Genomic DNA, 23,353 nt, shown 5'->3' on the forward strand with positions numbered 1-23,353 from the left:
GATTCAATAAGACACAGGAATTATAATTAGTGAACCTTCAATACAATTCAGTGAAACATACAACTTTAAAACTCTGTCCTCTCAGCACACAAGGGAACAGTGGAATGAAGTTAGCCAAATCTTCCCTTTGCCACTAAGAAAACTAGAGGACATGTTTTTTAAAACTAGGAATAATGCATTTTCAGTTGATTTGTATAAACAAGTCTTTTATATAAATGTGATTGTGCTTCAAAGCTGTATAACATCTCAGGTTATAACATGTAATATGCTAAAAGCTATGTGCTAAGTAAGGCAAATAAAAGCGTTAAGAATACCTTCTTACAGAGAACTCGCAGCTTGAAAGCAGAAAAATGAAATGCAGTGTTCATAAAAGACTTAAGGAAAAAACTGTCACCGCTCCCCATTAACTCCAAGTTAGTTTTAATCATTGTGACTTGTTTGGTATAGCTAACAGGCTTAATGCTCTTTATAGGTTTAAAAAAGGAAAACATTCCATTTTCCTGAAGGTCTGCAAAATGATAATGTTTTTCACAAAATTTTCTCTACAATGAACACACTAGTGAATTCTACACATATTGTATTATTCAGGAGTTAGGCACAAGAAAGAAGGACCAAGAGTCAAAACGTGTACCTTTTTATTAAATGCCCAAATTTTGTCCCATTCCATGTTCACAATTGAACGTGAAGAGCCCTAGAAAAATCAATAATAAAATGACTTAAGAGGCAAAAAGTATTCATTAGCGTATTTAAGCTAAGCATGTTAGAGAAAAATAAGCCCAATAAATCCCTGCACATTTACATCCACTGGAATATAAAGCCCAGTATGCACAAACTACTTTGGTTACTCTGAACAGCCACACTCAAGAGCCATGTATTTCACTATATAAAAATACCGCAGGCTGCCTTTGTCCCACTTCAGCTTACAAGAGTAAGACGTTTTCAATTTTCCACTATTATAAACATGCTCCTTAAAAAAAAAAAAATTCTGTCCTTGCATTATAAGGAACAAGGAACAGAATGAACAGAAATAACAGCGACTAAAGGGATATTAATAAGACACTTGAAAACTCAACAAAGTGTAGGTCACCTGAGCAGCAATAAACTGTTTCAGCCCTTCAACGGTCATCCCCCTCCTGAGCACACCGCGAACCGTAGGAAACCTTGGGTCATCCCTGGGAAATAGGGAAATTGGTAAATACCGATGAGATCTTTTTAAAGTACAAACACAAGCAGTACTAAAGTACCTAATGAATAATAAATTATAGTCAGCTTGTAAAATATTTGGACTGAGTTGTTTATATAATAATTGGGTAGATCATAATACCAGTGAGCCCGCCTTCGTGGGAGAGGAAAACTACTTACTAGTCAAATACTGCTCGGTTAAATAAATGCACTACTAGAAATAGTAAAAGTACATTTCAAAAAAGACAGAGGTGACGTCTTCAAATATGGAAAAGCCATGCATTAAAACACTCTTATTTGCTTTTTATTTAACAAATATTCAAGGTCCCTATTCTACGTACAACCATAAGAATCAGATAAGAGATGGTATCATGTCATCCATGTATGAATACACTTTACAAAGCCCTTTGGGTTATACAAACTTCAGTATGTTTGCAATAAAAACCTTTGGCTGGATCCCAAGATAAATAAACTTGCCTTTTATCAAATTCAGCTCTACAATAAACCGGTATAAAATATATAGTTTTCAAAATATACTTAACATGTCAGTACTACGCGATGCTAACAGAAACTAGTATATACGTTCCTGTTAATTCAGATAAAAAAAATTCTTAGACTTAGCATCCTGGTAACTCACCTGAACAGGTTTCATTTACACAGATATATGGCTACAAGATGACTTTAATTTTTATACTCCGCTTTCTCGCAGAAATCCTGTATAGGTTATTAATATACTAGAGAGATTTGCAAACTTTTCCTAGGTGCTGAGTCCTCCGGGCAACCAACAGCTCCACAAAGCAAGTCTTCACCACCAAGGCAGAGACCATCTATGTCTTCGCCTCAACTCAAGGCATTTTTGGCCTTCTAAAAAGAAAAGCCTCAGAGCCTCAGCTGTGTGTGGAGAGTGGTAACCAGATATACAAAGAACCAGAGTCACAACTACTTTTCTACAAAATGCTAGGATCTGCAGAGAATGTGCCCTTTTGTGTTTTGCATTCCCATGCACCAGGGTCCAAATGGGCACTCCATGTTTGTAGCATTAGAGAGCGGTAGGGGGACTTGACGCACTGGATGAAATAAAGGTAAGGACCAGAAACCCTAGAGGCCCACCCATTCAAACTCTTCCCATTCATACCCCCACCCCACCCCTGAAAACAGTTTTACAATCACTGATAGACCATGTTCTCACTACTTCCTCTCAATTCTAGGTCACAGTAAACATACCATCCATCTACCAATCCTTCGTTGACAAACCATGTGAGTTTTCTTTTGGAGAGCACTGTGTTGTTGAGATTTAGTCGGCTATATTCCCAAATATATGGTTTTCTTATGCCTAAGGCTTCAATAATCCAATAAAACTGTTCATCTCTGTCATGGTATTCTGTTGTTCTCAGGGCGTGTGTAACGCCTTCAATACTGTCAACTATGGGGCAGGCAAAATCATATGTCGGATAAACACTGGAAAAAAAGGGAATATATTGAAAAGTAAAATGAAGCTTTTACCCCTTTCCATCTTAGATTACGCATTATAAGAAGCAAAAGCAATGTGAAATATAATTCCTTACAAGTTAGGAATTTCTTAAAAATCAACAGGTTTTATAACCTATTATATTCGAAATATATCAAAATATCTTCAGTCTTTGAGAATAAATTAGTTAACCCACTCAATATTTAAACAAAAAAGCAAATAGGCAATTTAACAGACAACTGGGTATTGAAACAGCAAATTCTATAATCATACTTCTGTAATTGCCAATGTAGAGCATGGTAGAAAGTAAAAAGCAAAATACAGCTGGCCCTTGAACAACACAAATTAGAACTGCATGGGTCCACTTATACACGGATTTTTATAAATACAGTACAGCACTACAAATATATTTGTATGACTTTCTTAATAACATTTTATTTTCTCTGGCTTATTTTAAGAGTACAATATATAATACATATAACATACAAAATATGTGTTAAATGACTTTATGTTATCAGTAGCCTTCTGGTCAACAGGAGGCTACCAGTAGCTAAGTTTTGGGGGAATCACAAGTTATATACAGATTTTTGACTGCGCAGGGTGTCGGCGTCCTAACTCCCTGCATTCCTCAAGGGTCAACTGTACATAAAAATTCAAGGGAATTTTTAGCTTTTCAATATCTTAATCCCATACTTGAGTGAATACCTAAGCTTAAATCTCCTGTAATTAAATGAATTTAAGAACAAAGCATTTCCTTCTCTGACAAGAGAAAAAAAGACGGTTAATTAAAATTCCATTGAAGATGAAATCTTAAAAACAATTTCTGATTAAAATAATGTACACAATGCACAATTTTAATTTGAATTTTAACAAATGTAATATTGCATATGCCTCTAATTTTTAGGATACTTCATTAAAATGCTACTGCATTATTCTCGGCAACTATTTGATACTGAAAATGTATATACAAACTCACTTTTCCAAATGTATTCAAAGTATCTGCTTAATAAAATAAGAAGAAAGTACCCTGTTAAAAATGAGAGACTTATGTAGATACCTGTAACCACATGTATAACACATATGGACACACACATCTACACCCACACATTTAAAGAAAGTTACATTAGCTAACAGGTTAGCATTTACATTCACTAATCTCTTCAGAAGTGTTGAATGAGTACTTACATGCAGTAGGCTTCTTCAAAGTATAAAAAAAATACTCTACAATTACTTTATAAAGGTAAATTAATAGGGGAGGGGGAACCCATTTAAAGAAAAAAAATGTTAACTGAAAACCCACATAGAAAACTAATCAAAACTAGAAAAGACACATGATACTTTCTTACATTGTTCACGTTTCTGTAAATTTTCAGTTCTATCACTTTTGTGAATCAATTTATACACAGCAGAATCCAAGTTTATAAGAGGAAGAGAAGTATCTTCATCTAAAGATACACACCACAGTAAACCTAATCAATACCAAAAAAGCAACTACAGGCAGAGCGAAGGACTTTTAGAGATGGAAATGACCTTAGAAATAACCAGCATAACCTTAATCGATAGGTGAGTAAACACCCCAAGAGATTAGGTCACACGCTTTACCGACAGCCGTTACTAACCTGTGGGTGAACAAAGACCCAAGTCTCTTGACTATTCTGCATCTACTCTGTATTTACAGAGATCATCAAAGCAAAATCAAAGTAGGCCACCAAGCATAATGAAAGAGATACACTCACTTGTATTTATTTCCAGTTCTTGGATGTGGCTGAATTTTACAGCGATAAAGCGTTGGGTCTCTCATACATCCATTGTTACTACTCATGTCAATTTTTGCTCTCAGACAACAGGACTGACCAAACTGGCTCCCTTGTTTCATTTCTTCCCACATTTGCAGATTCTTCTCAATAGCTATAAAACAATAATCACATTACAGTTTAGCTAATGTATTACTAATCTAGTTGAATTCAAATTATTTTAGTAATCCCATAATTTGATACAAATATTCATATTCTAGTTGCATATTGTAAGCACGCTCCACTAGATTAAAAGTACTGCAATAGTTCTAGTATTTGGTATGAGGGGTAAATGCATCATTTTTTTTATGAAGAAGTCTCACAGAACACTTACAAAATATACTCTACAAACATTTTTCAAAGAGGTCAAGTCAATATATTGCACTGATGTAGTACTGATTAAAGGTAAGAGAGAAAGAGGCCTGAAGGTTTTTCTCATCCTGCATTTCCCATTTTCCCATCATAGCACAACTGGCCAGCCCCTGACCCCTCAAAGTTAACACTGCATTGAAGCAGAAGCATTCTGTCCCTTTGCCACCTCATGCCCAGGGGATGGAGCAGATTGGCCCAGGGGAAAGACGAGGGCCCACAGGCATCAGCGCTACAGCCCATGCCCAGGTAAAGAACATGGCTCGGGCTGTGAGCCTGAGCCCATGGGCTCCCTGAAAGCCCTGCCAGTCAGGAGGGCTTGTGGAAAGCAGAAGACTCTTGGATTGAAAAATATGAGAGATCACAGAAAACAATGACACAAGTTTAATCCCAGAAAAAAGAATTCTATGTCCCAAGTGGCTATGGTTCTATTTATGTGAGAATATTGAAAACCTGCCCCATGTAAGTAGGAAAGAACTATTATATAATGCTTCTCTGTGGAAGCTCCTGAAGATAATGGACATGGTTTACCTGCCCTCAAAAAATTAAGTGAGGTCTCAAAGTACGGTTGTTAACTATCTTTGAAAATGTAGGGAACTTAAAAAAGAGAGAGACAAAAAAGAAAGACTTCTGTAACAATCTGAATTTACTATACACTTCCCAAGATTTAAATACAGTATTACGGAAATTATGGCAACGTAACTACAGAATGAAAATAGCCCTATCAGTAGTTCAGGGGACAAGTAGTTAGTAAGAAAGATATGCTCTTTCATTAAGTGGTATTTCTGAGATATAAAGTAATACCAAGCTTAAATATTATATTCAATATTATAGTCACATTTACCCACATGCTAAGAAGATTTGGGTCCTATTAACACAATCATCAAACATTTTGTAGAACAGAAGACCATCAATTAAAACACAAACACTAAATGTGCCTTACAGTTTTTCCTATGCTTCGATTCTATCCTCTGCTCACGTTCTGCTTTCATCTGCTCAGCCGGAGTATCATCCACATAAGCCTTCCCTTCCTGAATTAGCTTCTCTGCATATTTCATTATAGTTTCAAAATGATCCGAAGTGTAAGTAAATTGATCTGGTTTGATATGCAACATTGCAACATCTTCCAAAATAACCTGCAAAAAGAATCCAAAATAACCATCAATTTATCTTTTACATTTTCTTGTGTATTCTCAATCCTTGATACTGCATTTGGGCAAATGTAATTATACACCATCAGTCCAAAAAAAAAAAAAAAAAAAAACTGAAAATGGTTGTGCAAGTTGTATATTAGATCAGAAAAAGAAAAAAAAAAAAAAACCAAGATATTCATTATGCTAGTCTCCAAATTTTCAGCTGAGAAAGCTGATCTCATGATGGAGCTTTCCATTTACTCTGGAAAACTGGTTATTATTGGTCATACTGACAATCGTTTGCCCTCTCTTTGAATATATTGCAGTGCTTCTGAATAAAGAGGATAAAAGAGGCTAGCAAACCTTCCCAATTTTCCAATACCTACTTAAGTGTTTGTTTCATTCATACACTTACAATTAAATGACAAAAAGGAAACCTGCCTCCAGTGACCAATTCATTTAAGAAACTGGTGCTTAGAGGAAAATATAGCACACTTTGGTAAATTGTATAACTGAGGAAAAAAAATAAATTCAAGTTTTTTGGTATGGGAACTCAATATTGCTTGGCTTAGGTCTTACACATGGAATATACAGATGAGAGAAAAAAGCAGCTATGAGAACAAACTTAATTTTCCTACCATGAAGGTATCAGGTCACCCTCTAATTTTCATTAACTTTTCTGACAAAGGGTCATCACTACACCTTTAATTACCTTCTCAAAATCTTCCTTTTCTTTTTCAGGATTTGTGTCATCAAATCTCATGATCAGTTTCCCTTTAAAGTTAACCTGGTAGTGCTGGTTCAGAAGAGCAGCTTTTGCATGCCCAATGTGTAAGTAACTAAAACAAAAACATTTCACAAAGAAACTCATTAACATGTTTTAACTAAATACTTAAACTTAACCTTTTTGAGGAGATGAGAACTAAACAAAAATCCTGCTAGCTGGTACTCGAGTCATATTTTATTTTCTAACAAAAAAGTACTGTGATAGAAAATCTGACCTCACAGGAAGAAAAAGACTACAACATTTATAAAATAATCACAAGAAACAATTTCATATGTAAAATCTCACAAAGGGACAAGTTATTTGTTAACATTACAACCTTAAGGAGAAAAGACAAAAAAACGACCTTAAAGAAAATTTTTTTTCTTACAGAGGAAACGAACGGTCATTTAGAGGAAAACCTCCAAAACTGCTTCTGGTGCTACGCGACAGCGTATCTTCTTCACTAAGACCTGATGCTGCGAGAACCGAGCACCCACCTCATGTACACCAGCGAGAGGCACCTCTGAGGTCACCACTGCCGTGTGAGGACTCCATGAAGGGCACATGGGGATCAGGAGGCTGCGGAAGAGCCACTTTCTCAAGGCGTCAGTTTTCTCAGAAGCCAAAATAAAAGGATTTTCACTAAGGGACCATCCAGTACCAACACTCCATGAATCACAATCCATGGAAACACTATTCTGTTCCTATGCGCAGTTGGCAATTATAAGGAATAAAATATGTTACAGGCACTGTTGATAATATTCTCTATCAACATTCTCTTCGATCAGCGAAGTGGGTAAAAAGCAGTCTCCTATACTACTGCTAAAAATACCCTTTCCTGGGCAGCAAATACAGCATGAAGCAAGGAAGTTTAATCAGCTCTCGTGAATTTTTACTAGTTTCCACCAATGGTAGCCATGGTCCCATGCACTAGTTTCCTAGTTTCACGCCAACCTGATCTCAGCTGGTATCAACAGGGGAGGGGAAAATACAAGTCCTTGCAAGTCTTCACATCAGTTTTTAAATCAATCCATGTTTCAGAAATTCACGCAGCATCCTAGATTGATAATTCAATGTTAAGAAGAATTTATATGCACAGGTTAATGCAGACAAGTACAAAGCAATGCATTTAGGGTTATTCAAAACTTTCTGCATAACATAAAAGGCTGTCACTGGTATCCCAGATGAGATTCTAAAACAGAAAAAGGACATTAGGGAAAAACTAATAAAATCCAAAAAAGGTATGGAGTTTCAGTGATAATAATAGCAATATATTGATATTGGTTCACCAGTTTTGACAAAGGTACCAGAATGTAAGATGGTAACATTACAGATAACTGGGTATAGTGTATGCGGGAACATTTTGTACTATCTTTGTTACATTTCTGTAAACCAAAACTATTCTAAAACAAAAGGTATACCAAAAATAAAACAAAGGACTGTGAGTTCCAAGAAAGAAACAGAAACACTACCTATAGTTTTTGTTGAAAGTGTTAAACCTGTATCATGCTATACCCATCATTGGGAAGGAAAAAAAACAACAAACTAGTAATCACTGAGTACCCATACTATATGACAATTAATGTGCTAGGCTTTACATAAAGGATTTGATTTAAGAGAAGTGAGGAAATCAAACCATTATCTTAAAGATATTGTTTCTGAATCTGAAATAATGTGGTTCTAACAATCCTAAATTTTGAGAAAGCTAAAAGGACTGTAAAATGTTCACAAGGTAACTAAAATAATCAGCTCAAGAGACAACTAGCTAGCTAAAGAAAGTAAAAGTCATGCTGCGTCAGTTAGTACTAATGCCAAATTGGGCTTCTGCCACATGTAACAGACACAGGCTGCAGAATTTTAAGTCAAATGGACTCTAGAGCCAGATAGCACAAGTCTGGCAAACTACCAAAATGTTGTAGGAATCAGTTTCTGAAACCATTTGTAAAATGTAGCTATTAAAGTGCTTTCCTCACAGTGCTATTAGAATTAAAACACTAAATGTACAATGCTTGGTAGTACCTGCACATAATAGCTTCTATATATGTTAGCTAAAAATAAGAAAAAGTGCAAAAGGCAAGCCTTCGGGGCACCGGGGTGGCTCAGTCAGTTAAGTGTCTGCCTTCAGCCCAGGTCATGATCCCAGAGTTCTGGGACTGAGGCCCACGTGGCTCCCGACTCAGTGGGGAGTCTGCTTCTCCTCACTTCCTCTGCCTGCCACTCCCCCTGCTTTTGTGCTTTCTGTCAAATAAATAAATAAAATCTTAGACAAAGTCAAGCATTCTGGCCTTCAATGAAAGACAAAGAAAAACAAAATTACTAAAAAGAAAAATTACAGGGGAAGGCTGGCTGGCTCAGTTGGTAGAGCATGTAGCTCTTGATCTCAAGGTTGTACTTTAAAGGCCCCTGATGGGTCTACATAGAGATTACTTAAAACTAAAATCTTAAAAAAAAAAAAGAGGGGCGCCTGGGTGGCACAGCGGTTAAGCGTCTGCCTTCGGCTCAGGGCGTGATCCCGGCATTATGGGATCGAGCCTCACATCAGGCTCCTCTGCTATGAGCCTGGCTTCTTCCTCTCCCACTCCCCCTGCTTCTGTTCCCTCTCTTGCTGGCTGTCTCTATCTCTGTCGAATAAATAAATAAAATCTAAAAAAAAAAAAAAACAGAGAAAGAAAAAAGAAAACCAAAGAATTCTTTAGCAGTATAAAGGAATATGATAGAATTATGAATAGTAAAATAAAAAACAAACAAAAAAAAGACAAAAACAACTGAATGCTGATTTATATTCCAAATCCCGAAACTGTATTTGGCCAGGAGCATGGTCTTTGAAATTGATATAATTTATGGCAGACGAATGTACTTCGCAAATCATAAACATGAGGCACTCACTATTCTAAGAAATGACAGTGACAGAAAATATAAGAAGATTCTACAAGGACTAATGTTCAAATGCCAGAGCTATAAAACAGCCACTGCTAAGAAAGTGGCTTTAGCAAACCACAAGTCACTACCAATGGGAAACCACAACCTCTCACACTGAGTACACAGGACAGAATACTGGGCCACAAGGACCCGGGATGTCTGTGGGAAGTAAAGCACAGATGGTAAGTCTTATGAGATTCCACCCAGTCCAACTACCAATCGAGCACTTAATAACTGAGTCTGAATTTTCCAAATTTATTATTTCTCTTTCATCTCCTTCTATCTATCCTTTATTTCACCACCTTCATCAGAAAACTTAGAAAAGCAGAGAGAAAATGTGGAATTCTAGAACAGATTTTCCTGTCAGTGGTGCTTATGAAAAGTCTGTGGAGAACTATTAAGAACAGCTAAAATAAAATGGTTTTTTTCCTTATCTGCTACTTTCTATCGTCTACACATTCTACTTATCACAAATGGGTAAGAATTTAGCTATAGAATACAAAATCTGAAATTAAACAAAATTTGGAAAAAAGTAATCATCTCATTTACCAAATATGGCACAATTCTTTCCTAATGGCTGAGTTCCTGAGGCTAACTGCTTTAATAAGATGCATTTTATTGTATTACTCTCCCTGGAAGGGCGCTATTACAAACCTTGTCCAGCTCAAAGAGGCTGACGCATGCGCAAAGGTGGACTCCCCTCAACCTGGAGCAATGCTGGGCAAGGCCTGGGACAGCCCCAAGCTGGTGGCCGCCAGCCAGAACAAGGCTTTTTCTCCAAAGAACTATTCAAATGTTATTTTCTTTTGGTGCCAAAGTGAAAGGGGTTGGGAAGCCTGCTGACAATAGAAAGAACTGAAAAGGAAGAGGCTTTTCAGGATGCCCCTTTATTTCAGAAAAAAAGTAACTTAAAATAATTCTTCCATAACTTCTACTGCCAACTGAAAGGACTGCTCAGGGTACAAATACAAATCCTTATTAAACGAGAGCTGAAAAATCTCAAAATGTAAATAAAATTTAAGGCTTTCTACTTATGGATATTTTTTTATTTATAATTAAAATTCTGTCTGGATTAAAATAATAATGTCTGATTAATAAGCTAAAACTACAAATTTAATACATTAACATTAGTTGTCAATAATAAACAGACTAATAAGATGTTTAGAATTTTGATTCCCACAAGTAAAATCTTATTTTCTTCACTATTAGTAACCTAGTACTAATATAAGTACTTAACTATCATTAAGCTTTTCCACTAAATATACTCCATTGTAATTACAAGTTACATTTTCTTACCCACTAGCCTCTGGAGGAAATCGGACAGTAACCTTTCCCATCTCAGCACCTGGAAGCTCAACAAATTTCCCAACATCTTGTTTTTTCTCAGGTATCTGTAAAGCAGAACAAATACAGTTAGATCATTAAATGTTTAAGAATACAGTTGTTCAACAAATACTCAGTACCCACTACATACCAGGCATGGTTATGGGACAAATGAGGACTAGAACGTTGTCCTTGCACTTGAGGACCCAAAACCTTGTGAAGGATGTAAATAAAACCAACCACTGGTAACAGAAATACACCTATATATTTATAGAGTGCTGTTAGAGCAGTCACTTGAAGTTAACCAACAGCCTCTAGGATCATCAGGAAAAGCTTAAAAGGAAATAAGAACCAAGCTGGACCTTAAAAAGTAAGTGGAAATATATCAGATGCAGAATGTATAAGGGCCTTCATTCTAAGAAAAGGAACAACAGCACAAGTAACAAACACACAAAGACAGTGCAATGTCCATGAAAAGTTAGAAATGCACGTGGGGTGGGTGGGCAAGGAAGCTGAAATTGTCGACGAGATCCAAACTATGAAGCCCCTCATACACGTGCTTTTAGGTTTTAGGCCATGAGGAAATCCCAGGGGCAACGGGACCATTTATTTGTATTTTCTAAAATGATACCCAGGACAATGCAGAGGCTGAACTAGAAAAGACAGAGACCTTGGATGAAACTATGGTATTAAATCAACCAAGGGGTTAATGAGGCTTCAAGAAAAATCAGTAATAGTGGAGACAGAAAACTTATCACTAGATATGAGAAGAACAGAACTTGGTGACTGATTACATGGGAAAAATGGTGACAATTTTTAGCCAGAACAACTGAGTGGACTGCGGTGTCTTTATCGAAGCAGTTTTCAAATTTTACTGCAATGGAAAAGCTTTAAGTTGAAACTTCAGTACACACACCTGGTATGTACAACAGATCAAAGTACAGAGACTCTGGGTGGGGAAGAGAATCTTTTCTACTGGACTCTACAACACATCCTCCTAGGCAATCAATAAAAAGGCTCTGCAGAAGCCCAGGACTCAATGGTTAAAAATGAACAAACAGGAGAGTTGGGAGGAAGAAAAAATCGTATAGCTTTAAATAATGAGATTTTAGTTACTTGGATTTGGGATTTCTTAAGGGGACATACACTGGATGATCATAAAATTTTATACATACAATTATACATACAATTACAAAGATTAAGGCTTTACGGAGTTATACAGTTAAAGGCAAGCCAAGACTTAATCGACGCCACAGATTTTTCCAAGAAAATCCTTTTTCACATATGAAAAGAAAAATAAACTACAAGTAGGAATAATTTTCTTTTCAGATCTACAGTCACAAACAGAATAAGATATCAGCATTAAAAAAAGCTTACCGCTTTAGCTTTGGTCGCTGAAACATTCCACTTGGTACCTACAGACTGGAAGGCCTGCTGGGCTTCGAGAAAGCCAAACCAGCGTTTTACGTGCACTGGAGCTTTGTTCTGTTTCAACTGTTCCTGCCATGCAGCATTGCCTATTAGCAAAAATAATTTTAAAACCATTCAATAGATCCACAACTTTAAAAGCAAAGTTCTAGTCATGGTTAATTTAAGTAAATGAGATGGCTTAAAGTTGTGCTACTAGAGGGGCGCCTGGCTGGCTCAGTCCACAGAGCACGTGACTCTTAATCCCAGGGTCTTGAGTTCAAGCCCCACGTTGGGAGTGGAGCCTACTTTAAAAAAAAAAAAAATGCACTTCTATAAGGAAAAATTTACAATCTAGGTATACGTTGAAATGTTTTCTAAGGGTGCATGAGTGACTCAGTTGGTTGAGCGTATGCCTTCGGCTTGGGTCGTGATCCCGGGGTCCTGGGATCAAGCCAACGTCTGGCTCCATGCTCAGTGGGGAGTCTGCTTCTCCCTCTCCCTGTGCCCCACCCCTGCTTGTGCTCTCTCTCTCTCAAATAAATAAAATCTTAAAAAATAAATGTTTTCTAGGGGCGCCTGGGTGGCACAGCGGTTAAGCGTCTGCCTTCGGCTCAGGGCGTGATCCCGGCGTTATGATCTAGCCCCACATCAGGCTCCTCTGCTATGAGCCTGCTTCTTCCTCTCCCACTCCCCCTGCTTGTGTTCCCTCTCTCGCTGGCTGTCTCTATCTCTGTTGAATAAATAAATAAATAAATAAATCTTTAAAAAAAAAAATAAATAAAAATAAATGTTTTCTAATATTTTAATATACTTTACAGAATTCAGAGAAGTTAAAAATATTTTTGCAGTTCGACTCACTGACGTGAATACTAAATCCTGCCCTCACCACCACCACACACCCACTATAAGGACAATGTCATATTTCATAATTAAGGAAAGGCTTTAAATAGATCAACTAGAAAACAAAATAGGACATCAAGATCAAAAAGTAGCTCATTTCTTCAGATGTAATAACAAAAGTAGGCACTGAAGGAAAATTTAATTTTTAATATCACAAAGTTACATCCTTAAGATATTATCTTCCTTTCATGAATATTAAATCAAAAATCAAAAAAGATAAAAATCTCAAACACGTACATGAAAATTTATCCAATTAGAAAAGGCCTTCATTTTATGTTGGTTATTATTATAACAGTTTAACTGAATTTGGAAAAAAGTTTTAGCCACAAAAATAGTATACACAACATAAAAAACCCCACATGATGCAAATTTGAAGAATGATAAAACTTTCTGGCATATTTGCTTCAGGTTTTTGTTATTTGTTTTTTTTTTAAGAAAATTAACAAAATTTAAGTCCTCTTCATACCTCTCATCAATCCTATAATCTTACCATGCTGCCAACTAGTCGTAGAATAGAGACTCTGTGATCTCCAAGAGGAACAACTCCAGATCATCCCCTCAAACACACATACACCCCTACTAAGTAATCAGAAACAACAATGTCTGGAGTAAAGGAATGGCTGAGACAGGAGAGGTGCTGACATAAATGGGATGAGGGCTTCTTTAGCAGGACCAAGGTCAGCTTCACAAGCAGAAGGGAGCTGGGTTAGTGAGAGAGAGAAGACCTCTCAGGACAGCAAAAGATTGGGAATTCCTGTGCCCGGACAGGAATAAAATAGCCAAGGCAGGGGCGCCTGGGTGGCTCAGTCATTGAACGTCTGCCTTCGGCTCAGGGCGTGATCCCAGAGTCCTGGGATCGAGCCCCACATCAGGCTCCTCTGCTGGGAGCCTGCTTCTTCCTCTCCCACTTCCCCTGCTCGTGTTCCCTCTCTCGCTGGCTGTCTCTCTGTCAAATAAATAAATAAAATCTTAAAAAAAAAAAAATACCTGAGGCAGTCATTCCTTTGCAAGGAAGTCCTAAGTGACTCTCTACACACACGCGTGCCATATGTAAGTACGTAGAAACATGCACACTTCTTATTCAGCAAAATATCAAGTAATAAAAACAGAGCATTCTTCAGGAAGAATAAATGATACCTTTTAGGGTGGCCCAAACACATAAATCTGCTAAGCTCAAGGAATTTCCAACTAAGTATGTTCTTAGAGACAGGCAATGATTAAGCTCGTTGATTGCAGAAGTAAACAAATTACAGGAAGACAATTTTGTAGCACTAAACTCCAACCAGTGATCAATCTGTGGACAAAAAAGATCGAAAAGAAATGCACCTCGGGGTTTAGATTTAAACAAATAAATGACCTCAGAATCATGCCCATCTTATCTCAAATTACAGAATTTGCCATTATGTGGATGTAATTATGGTTGCCTGAGATCTAAATTGGCATTTAAATAAACAAATTTCATTGTTATATTTCTGTGCTTTTTTTCCCCCCAGGAGTGCAGGGGAACACTTCAGAGAAGAAAAAGAAAAACAAAAATTTGAGAACTGGCAGCAGGAAGGAATAACCCACTTGATCAAAACCAATAGGTGATACCTGCCCAAACAGATTCATCCACCTGTGAAACTTAAAAGTAAATACCTAGGAAACTCTTCTTTGTATACTGAATTTCATAAAACTTAGGAGAATTGAAGCTGAATACAAACAAACAAAAACCATCTAAACAGCAGTACTGGAAGTTAATCCACTGTTGCTGTAATTAATTAAAGCATATACCTAGAAAGGAAAAGGGGATCCAAACTATGTGTGTGACCCTGGATAAACCTCCTAGCGTTTCTAGGCCTGCTGCCTCATCTGCAAAGTTAAGGGAATTGCATGAGATAATCTATACAGTCACATCCAGCTGTGAAATTCTAGGAATCTAGGAAGAAAACAGCACTCACTGACCCAACAGGACAGCTGGTATGGGATTAAAAGTTCATACTTAGAAGACATGAGGTGTTTGTTTTTGTTTTTTTTCTGAAAATAAAAACAGGATGAGAATTCCTTAACTAGGTCTATCACTAAACTCCATGAATATCCCCATAGAATAATAGTATATATATATAATCCAACAATAAAATGAAGTTCTCAAAAGAACAGAGCATAAATCAAAACAAACCCAAGGAAATGTTCATTGCTTACCTCAGTATGTTCCAGCAGGTTAGAGCCATAGAGCCCAGCTGTAGTTGCAACTCGAGCCAAGTAGCGAAGTATGGAATTTATGTCTGTGAATACCACATTTCTAGAATACAAGCATGAGATAAGATATTACCACAGCTCTAGCAAATCAGTAGGAGTCATGAGACTTACAAAGAACTATAAAAATATAAACCTTATATTTGCCATGTATTTTTGACTACAGTTTTTTAAAAATCTGCCTAATTTATTCTTTACTGTTTCTATCAAATTCCAATTTGTTCTGAATGTTCAGCGAAATCCAACAATTCAAAGTGAACTATCTATAATGTTTTGTCCTTCTAACTATTGTCTATTCAGTGGTGGGAATATGAAAATTTAACTGGGATATCAAGAATAACAGTGATTTCAAATATATCAAGGCAGGGGGCGCCTGGGTGGCACAGTCGTTAAGCGTCTGCCTTCGGCTCAGGGCGTGATCCCGGTGTTGCGGGATCGAGCCCCACATCAGGCTCCTCCGCTATGAGCCTGCTTCTTCCTCTCCCACTCCCCCTGCTTGTGTTCCCTCTCTTGCTGGCTGTCTCTATCTCTGTCAAATAAATAAATAAATAAATCTTTAAAAAATATATATATCAAGGCAGAGAAGTCAGGGATATACAGTCATGAAGAGGCTAGTTGTATCAACTTCCAAGTAAAGAGGACAGCTCAAACCCCACCAAAATTGTTCTGCAAAAATTATTTTTTTAAAAGACACATACCCATAAGTAAAAAGAGACTAAGGAGAAGAAATAGTCACAATACAGTTTAAGAAGCTAGACAGCAGATGGACTCAACAGGTCTGAAGAAACTGAATTTTTAGTAGACAAAGCTGAAAAACAACCCAACCTAAATTTTAGAATCCACAAAAGACTAAAATGAATCAATGGAAGTGAGAGTGAAGTAGGGCTAAAATAAGGAGGGGTGGTAGAAAGTCTATATACAAATCACTGGAAAACAGACAGCATCAAACACTATTCTGCTCAGCTGAACCACTCCTCTTACCCCACCTTGGCAAAAATTGAAGCCTTATTCTCTAAAGAGTAAAGCAAAGGGTCTCTCAACTGGGGGAAATCTGGCACAGCTGTGAACTGACTTATGCAGGTAACTGGGAGAATGAATATATACATACTAGATGTTGAGATCCTTAGCCTTCTTCCCACCCTCAGCTTCCAAAATATTCTGGCATCAACTCTTTACCTTCCAAACAGGAGACTGAAATTCTTCACTAATAACCTGATCAGTCTAAGAAGAAATAACAAAGGATACTAACATCAGAAGTTCCCCCTAAACGTACTGTTCAATCAGACCATGCCAAAGTATGCTCAGAGCTACCAACTCTACCCTTCAGAACTTACAAAAAGCTTTAAATGCCAGTTAAAATCTGAGAAGGTCATCAGGAGTTACCAAACATTTGAGGAAAGCTTTTAACTTGAAAGATAGTAACCAAAACAAACACTCGGAAAAATGCAACTTGGACAAATTAGGGAAAAGAAAATTTAAAAAGTAAATAAATAAATTTCCTTTAAGCAATGAAACAATATATTGCAGTCATAAAACAAGAACAGGATACCATAAAAAGAGTACTCAAAAAATAAAAAGACGAGCTGTTAGATACTAAAAATATAATAGCAGAAATGGAAAACTCAATAGAAAAACAGGATAAAGTTGAAGAAACCTCCAGAAAGTAAAGAAAAAAGAAAAAAATAGGTGAAAAATGAAGATGATACTTAATCCCAACATCCATATAAAGAACAGAAAATGGAGGAGAAAATCATCGAAGAAAAAATTTTTATAATTTTACAAAATAGAAGGATTTCCAAGTTTCCACATTGAAAGGAGACCAAGCACCCACTGGAACAGATTAAAAATAGACCCACACAGGGCACCAGGCTGGCTTAGTCAGTAGAACATATGACTCTTGATCTCAGGGTTGTGAGTTTGAACCCAACATTGGGTGTAGAGATTACTTAAAAATAAAATCTTAAAAAACAAAACAAAACAGAAAAACAAAACTGATCCACACCAGAGCATATTACTGTGAAATATCAGAATACTGAATCACAAGAAAATATTCCTACAAACTCCTGAAGTCACATAAAAAAGATCAGGAATTAGAGAGGCTTCAGAAGAAGAGAACAAAGCAAACAATTATTCCATGGAAAAGTAGAAGTTGTACGCAAAAAATAATAATACGTGGCTCAGCAGTGAATAAAACTTACTGGGTCATTACAGTGTGAACACAGAATGGTGAGCCAACCAAAATGATGATACAACTACACTGAGAGGAAGGAGGAGATGGGGAGTAGAAAAGTGTGAATATGTGTTTTTATGTATCTTGCCCCTTTCCCAGTATAAGTCTCTCAGTTAATTATGGACCTTTTAAACACATTTCAAATCTGTATCCTGCTTGAGAATACCTTTGAAAATTTCTTTCAATTTGGTCCAGATTTTATGATGTGGTGAAGTATTCTTAAAAGAATCTGAAACCAGGTTATATCTATTCCTCAGTTTCATTAAACTAAAATTAAGGATAATATCATCTCCCTTTCCAATTCTTTTTATTCTTCAGTAGGTTCCAGAAAAAAACTTTTTTTTTTTTTTAAAGATTTTTATTTATTTATTCGACAGAGATAAAGACAGCGAGAGAGGGAACACAAGCAGGGGGAGTGGGAGAGGAAGAAGCAGGCTCATAGCGGAGGAGCCTGATGCGGGGCTCGATCCCATAACGCCGGGATCATGCCCTGAGCCGAAGGCAGACGCTTAACCGCTGTGCCACCCAGGCGCCCCCAGAAAAAAAGACTTTTAATCTTCCGTATATCTTAGGATGCAAATGATTCACTTTAATCAAGAACAATATATGCTCATTGTAGAAAGCTGTGAAAACAGAGAAGTAAAAAAACAAACAAAAAAAACCTTTCTGTACGTTTCTAGTTTCTTTTAGATTATAAGTGGGATCAGACAGCTTGCTGACAAATATAAGTCTGTGGATATACTTCTTTTAAAAAAGAGGAAGAAAAACATACTTCTGTCTAGCGGTATCTACCAACTAGCAAATAAAAGAAGCATGGAACATTGAATTCTGAATATTTAAAAAACGCTGTTCAGTACCAGAAACAATATAAAAGTACTTACTCAGACACATGAAGAATATTCTCTTTCCCTTCTTCAACAGAAATGCTGACGTTGTCCTTCACATGTTCTACGGCCAGCAAAGCTCCTACGTGGAATGAGATGAAAAGATATTTATTAACAATGTAGTATTTAAAACCTGAATCATAAAGCAGTAAGAATGACTCAACAAACCAATATTAAGTCCTGCAAGGAGTACACTTCTTTCCCAGTAGTCTATAAAGAGAAATGATCATCTTCCCATCTCGGGAAAATAACATATCAAAAACTATTCACTGGCATAGTCCGACTGCTTTTGAATATGTTCGCTTTCCAGTTAAGGGCATTGAAATAAATCTTTTCCTCCCTCAGGAGACAAGAAATGAGAACAGTGCCTTGTATAAAAACTATTGTTAATAGCATCTGAGTGATTACTATGTGGTAGGCACTGTGCTACAATGCTTTACAGTCACTATAATTTTTAATCTTTGTAGTGATCTTAAGATTTATCTTCATTTTACAGAAGAGGAAATTAAGGCTTGGAAAGATTAAATAATGAACCCAGAGTCCTTGACTAAATATGTGGCACTCAGGAATTGAATGCAGGCCTAAGGGTCCAGAAGTTAAATTCTAAAACACAGTGTAATCTGCCTCTCAACACCTATTATATATCCTAAATTGATTTATTAATCCTTTGTCCTTTAAATTTGGCTACCATGAACCACCAACAACCAGATATTGATTTCTAAATATCAAGCTCCACTGGAAACAGGGCTGCAGTAGGGAAGGCACAAGACAGACCTGGAAAATCTTGTGCTAGAAAGCAAGAAGTCATCAAACAAATAAGCCAAAAGGACACAGAGGCCAGCTTGGAGGGGCTCCTACTGGCAAACAGTAGCAATGTAACTGCTATTGTAAATAATACAAGTTTTTGTGTATTCATACAAACAAATCCTATATGGCAAATAAAAAGCATGAAGTGCTGTTATAGGCAACAAGACAGATGAATCCCAAAGCACTATCCAAGGTACAAAAGAATATATATGATATGAATCAAGGTGTATGAAATTCTAGAAAAAACAGAACAATAGTGACAGAAAGCAGATCAGTGGCTATCAGGGACCAGAGATGGGGAAAGGGAACTGACTGTAAAGGGGCATTAGGGAACTTTCTGAAACTAGATAAATATTCTCTATCATTATTACGGTGGCAATTGTACATATTTGTCAATTTTAAATTGGTGAAGTTTAGTAAATTATACAAAATTATATTATAATTCACTAAAAATTATAAACTTAGTAAATTACAGTAAATTAAAAATTTTAGTAAAATATAGCTCAATAAAACTAATTTTAAAAAAATAAAATTTTTTAATTAAAAGAATAAAAGTAAATAATACAGATTATAACATGAGTACATTTTGTTATGAATTTTTTTTAATGGGAAAGAAAAAGATCTTCTGATAGAAAAATGCCAACTAATACATGTAGAAGGAACAAGAGAATTAGAAGGTCATCTTTTGGCATCTTCCTAATGATAATCAAGTTGGGTAGCATGCATCAATGGATGCTGACACCAGTAAAGGAAGGTATGAGTGGCATGTTTACGTGGTCCTAAAGCAACACCCCACAAAATGCTTGTCAAATGCAAAGAGAAAACTTTGCAGTCTGTAAAGCAGCTGACAACATCTTAAGCAATCAAGGTTAGATCATCGGTAATGGGAAAAATCAAATTCATGCACCAATTGATGGGCTGCAATGAAGAACAACCAATCACTTCTGTGCTACTCTTGTCAAAGATGTGTAGCTGAATACAGCCACAACGAAACAACAAACAATCTAATTGGGACATTTTTCTGGTAACTGGTCTTTAGTCTTCAGAGAGGTCAAAGCTATGAAAGCCAAGGAAAGACTGAAAAAACATTCCAGATTGAAAAAAACTAGAGAGACATGACAACTAGATGCAAAGCATGGTTCTGGATTTTGATAACTGCACTATCGAGCGTACTGCTGGAACAATTAGTGTTGGAATATGAATAGGGTCTGTGCATTAAACAGAAGGATGGTATCAATGTGTACTTCCTGATTTTGACGGTCCTGTCAGGTCATGTAAAGAGTTTCCTTGCTTGAGAGAGCTGGACGTTGGCGTATTCCTGATGTTGAAGCATCATTATCTGCAATATGCTCCCCAGGGGTATAGGGGGAAAAAAGTACTTGGTTCTAGTCTTGTACCTTTTTAAGTTTGAAATTATTTTAACATTATAAAAAAACTTCACAGGCTGGATGCATGTAAACAGGGAAATTCCAGCAAAGCAATCTGTTTTTCTAAATGTTTCACCCAATTTTACCGATTTAAAGATGTACTTAAACAGTGTGAAAAATTAAAAAACGAGGAGAGAAGCAAACATATATTTATAATTGGTCTACAGTTCAAAATGACAATAAATTTCAAGATCCCCTTCCAGAATAGTCAGAATGTGATCACTAAGGAAACAGGGGGATTTGCTAAGTAACATTAGTAAAAACTACAGCTTATTCAATAGCTAAAATGTGTCAGGAATTTTACCTAAAGTCTCATTTAATCTGGCAGCCAACCCTATGTAGAAAATCTATTTATTTATTTATTTATTTAATCTATTTATTGACCATTTATTCCTCCTTTCTTAATCAAAGGAACTGTGGGGGGCGCCTGGGTGGCACAGCGGTTAAGCGTCTGCCTTCGGCTCAGGGCGTGATCCCGGCGTTACGGGATCGAGCCCCACATCAGGCTCTTCTGCTATGAGCCTGCTTCTTCCTCTCCCACTCCCCCTGCTTGTGTTCCCTCTCTCGCTGGCTGTCTCTATCTCTGTCGAATAAATAAATAAAATTTAAAAAAAAAAAAAAAAAAAAAAAGGAACTGTGGGAGAAGCCAAACACCGAACGTGCCAAGGTTCCACAACTAGTAAGTGCCACCCAGGATTGGACTCGGGCCCCAGGAAAAAATGTTTTTGCTCTTAATCATGAGACCACACTGTCTAGTACTTTCCAGCCCAAAGAGCAAACCCATTTCCTTTAGAGTTTACTGATTTGTGTGAGGCCAGCCCGTAATTACTGGAACCAATATGTTAAAACATCAGGATTTTAAAAATATTTAAAATGGCTATTAAATTGTGGGTTTTATTCCAAAAGACTCAGCACACCACCGAAGTTGACAATGTAATGAGTAATTTTGTCAACCCTGTGACCAATTGCATCTAAAGGGCTGCACATCTCCCACATTAAAAAAGTACTTGTGTCAGAACCTGGCTGGCTTAGTCCGTAGAGCAGGTGACTCCTGATCTCACGGTTGAGTTCGAACCCCACGTTTGGTGTAGAGATTACTCAAAATAAAATCTTAAAAAAAAAAAAGAAAGGAAGAAAGCAAAATACTTATGAGTCTATACTATGCATACACATTAACAAATAGGAGATTAATAAACTACTCAAATTATTTTGTGTAATTTCCCAAAGTAATAAAAAAGCAGAAATTCTAAGCTATCTACAATAACCTCGGCCACACAGAAAAGCAAATCCAAACAGAACTTAACATGTGTTAGGAAGGTGACCGATCCGACGTTTACTCTGGCGTTGACCACATCCATAAGGGTGTGGAGTAAAGCAGCCCTATCAGTCCGCAGTGTACTTGAGTGTTCCAGCAATTACCCTGCCACCAATTAAAAATAAATGCAACCTCAGTTGTAATGCAATCTCAGCTACTACAATTGTCTGCCCCTGAACCCAACGAAACATAAGGTAGTCAAGTGGATTGAAGATCTTTTCTGAGAAGAGGGAGGGTGGGAGATATAAGTAAAGGGGAGTATGCTAAAAAAGGGGAAAGATGATGGGATTTTAACTTTCAAAACGGTATTTCTACGCGCAGCTCCAGGTCTCCAGGGAAAGCCATTTCAAAAAGGGAGACGGGAGTTGGCTGAGAGTCATCCCTCTTAGAGAAAAGGTCCGAGGCTGAGCGACGTGTCGCCCTACCCGGGCTCACACCACGCCTCCCTCCATGCCCGAGAAAACTGTCTTCAGGAGCAGACCCACATGCCAGGGGACGGAAGACGAGAGGCGCAGACCTTACTCCGCGTACAGTTTCGGGGAAAGGGCAGGCCTAATTTCCCAGACCGCGACCGCCACTGCGCAACGCCGGGCGCGGCGACCTTCCCTGCCCCGCACCCTCCCCGGCTGATGCAACCCACGCAGGTCGGCGGCCTCGGCCCCTTACCCAGCGGAGGGTCTCCAGCATTCACGGTCAGACAGAGCGTCGCCATCTCCGCCGGTCTGCGGCTACCTGTCAGCGCGCCTGCCTGGCCGTCAGAACCTCTCCGAACCCGCCGAAAGCAAGAAGCTGCAACGTGTGCGCGCACCTGACGCTGCCGCAGCCTTCGCCCCTCCCCTGCGTCGTGGCTGCCGCCGTCTCCGCGCACACTGTGGTGCGTCATCGCCGTGCGCCGTCTCCGCCCCTCCGCGGGGCCCGAGGCCTTCGATCCCTCCCTTCTGCATCTGGGGACAGGAGGGCTTACGTGGCGATTCACGCCGCCGGGGGAGACGCCGAAGCGAAGGAGACTTTACGACACTTCGTAAAGAGAGGAGAGCAAGTTGTGAGATCGTTGCCATCATATGAGCGGGGTGCGCGTGAGCCACCAGACAACACGCAAGTGGAGCAGTGTGTTGTTGATGGCACTGTGTGTTTCTAAACACAGAAGAGTCGTGGAAGCATGCACACCACACCGACAGCCATGGTTTCTCTG

At 37.8% G+C, this 23,353-nt stretch overlaps 1 protein-coding gene across 2 annotated transcripts in view; it reads right to left on the bottom strand.

Moving 5' to 3' along the window:
- The window catches only part of EPRS1 (glutamyl-prolyl-tRNA synthetase 1), a 66,403-nt gene extending 43,050 nt beyond the window's left edge, over positions 1-23,353 (bottom strand). The window contains exons 1-12 of one of the 2 annotated variants that reach the window (XM_034667199.1): positions 22,828-23,353; positions 18,610-18,694; positions 15,445-15,544; positions 14,401-14,557; positions 12,331-12,470; positions 10,927-11,021; positions 6,658-6,784; positions 5,756-5,948; positions 4,387-4,558; positions 2,407-2,640; positions 1,088-1,172; positions 632-691 (exon numbers count right to left, since the gene is read on the bottom strand). In XM_034667199.1, the coding sequence (XP_034523090.1) occupies positions 632-691; positions 1,088-1,172; positions 2,407-2,640; positions 4,387-4,558; positions 5,756-5,948; positions 6,658-6,784; positions 10,927-11,021; positions 12,331-12,470; positions 14,401-14,557; positions 15,445-15,544; positions 18,610-18,694; positions 22,828-23,044 (1,665 nt within the window). In that variant the 5' untranslated portion in view covers positions 23,045-23,353. The remainder of the gene's footprint in view (positions 1-631; positions 692-1,087; positions 1,173-2,406; positions 2,641-4,386; positions 4,559-5,755; positions 5,949-6,657; positions 6,785-10,926; positions 11,022-12,330; positions 12,471-14,400; positions 14,558-15,444; positions 15,545-18,609; positions 18,695-22,827) is intronic. The other variant, XM_002920007.4, reaches the window with a different exon arrangement.

Source organism: Ailuropoda melanoleuca, chromosome 8 (genome assembly GCF_002007445.2).
Source record: "Ailuropoda melanoleuca isolate Jingjing chromosome 8, ASM200744v2, whole genome shotgun sequence".
Classification (NCBI taxonomy): domain Eukaryota; kingdom Metazoa; phylum Chordata; class Mammalia; order Carnivora; family Ursidae; genus Ailuropoda; species Ailuropoda melanoleuca.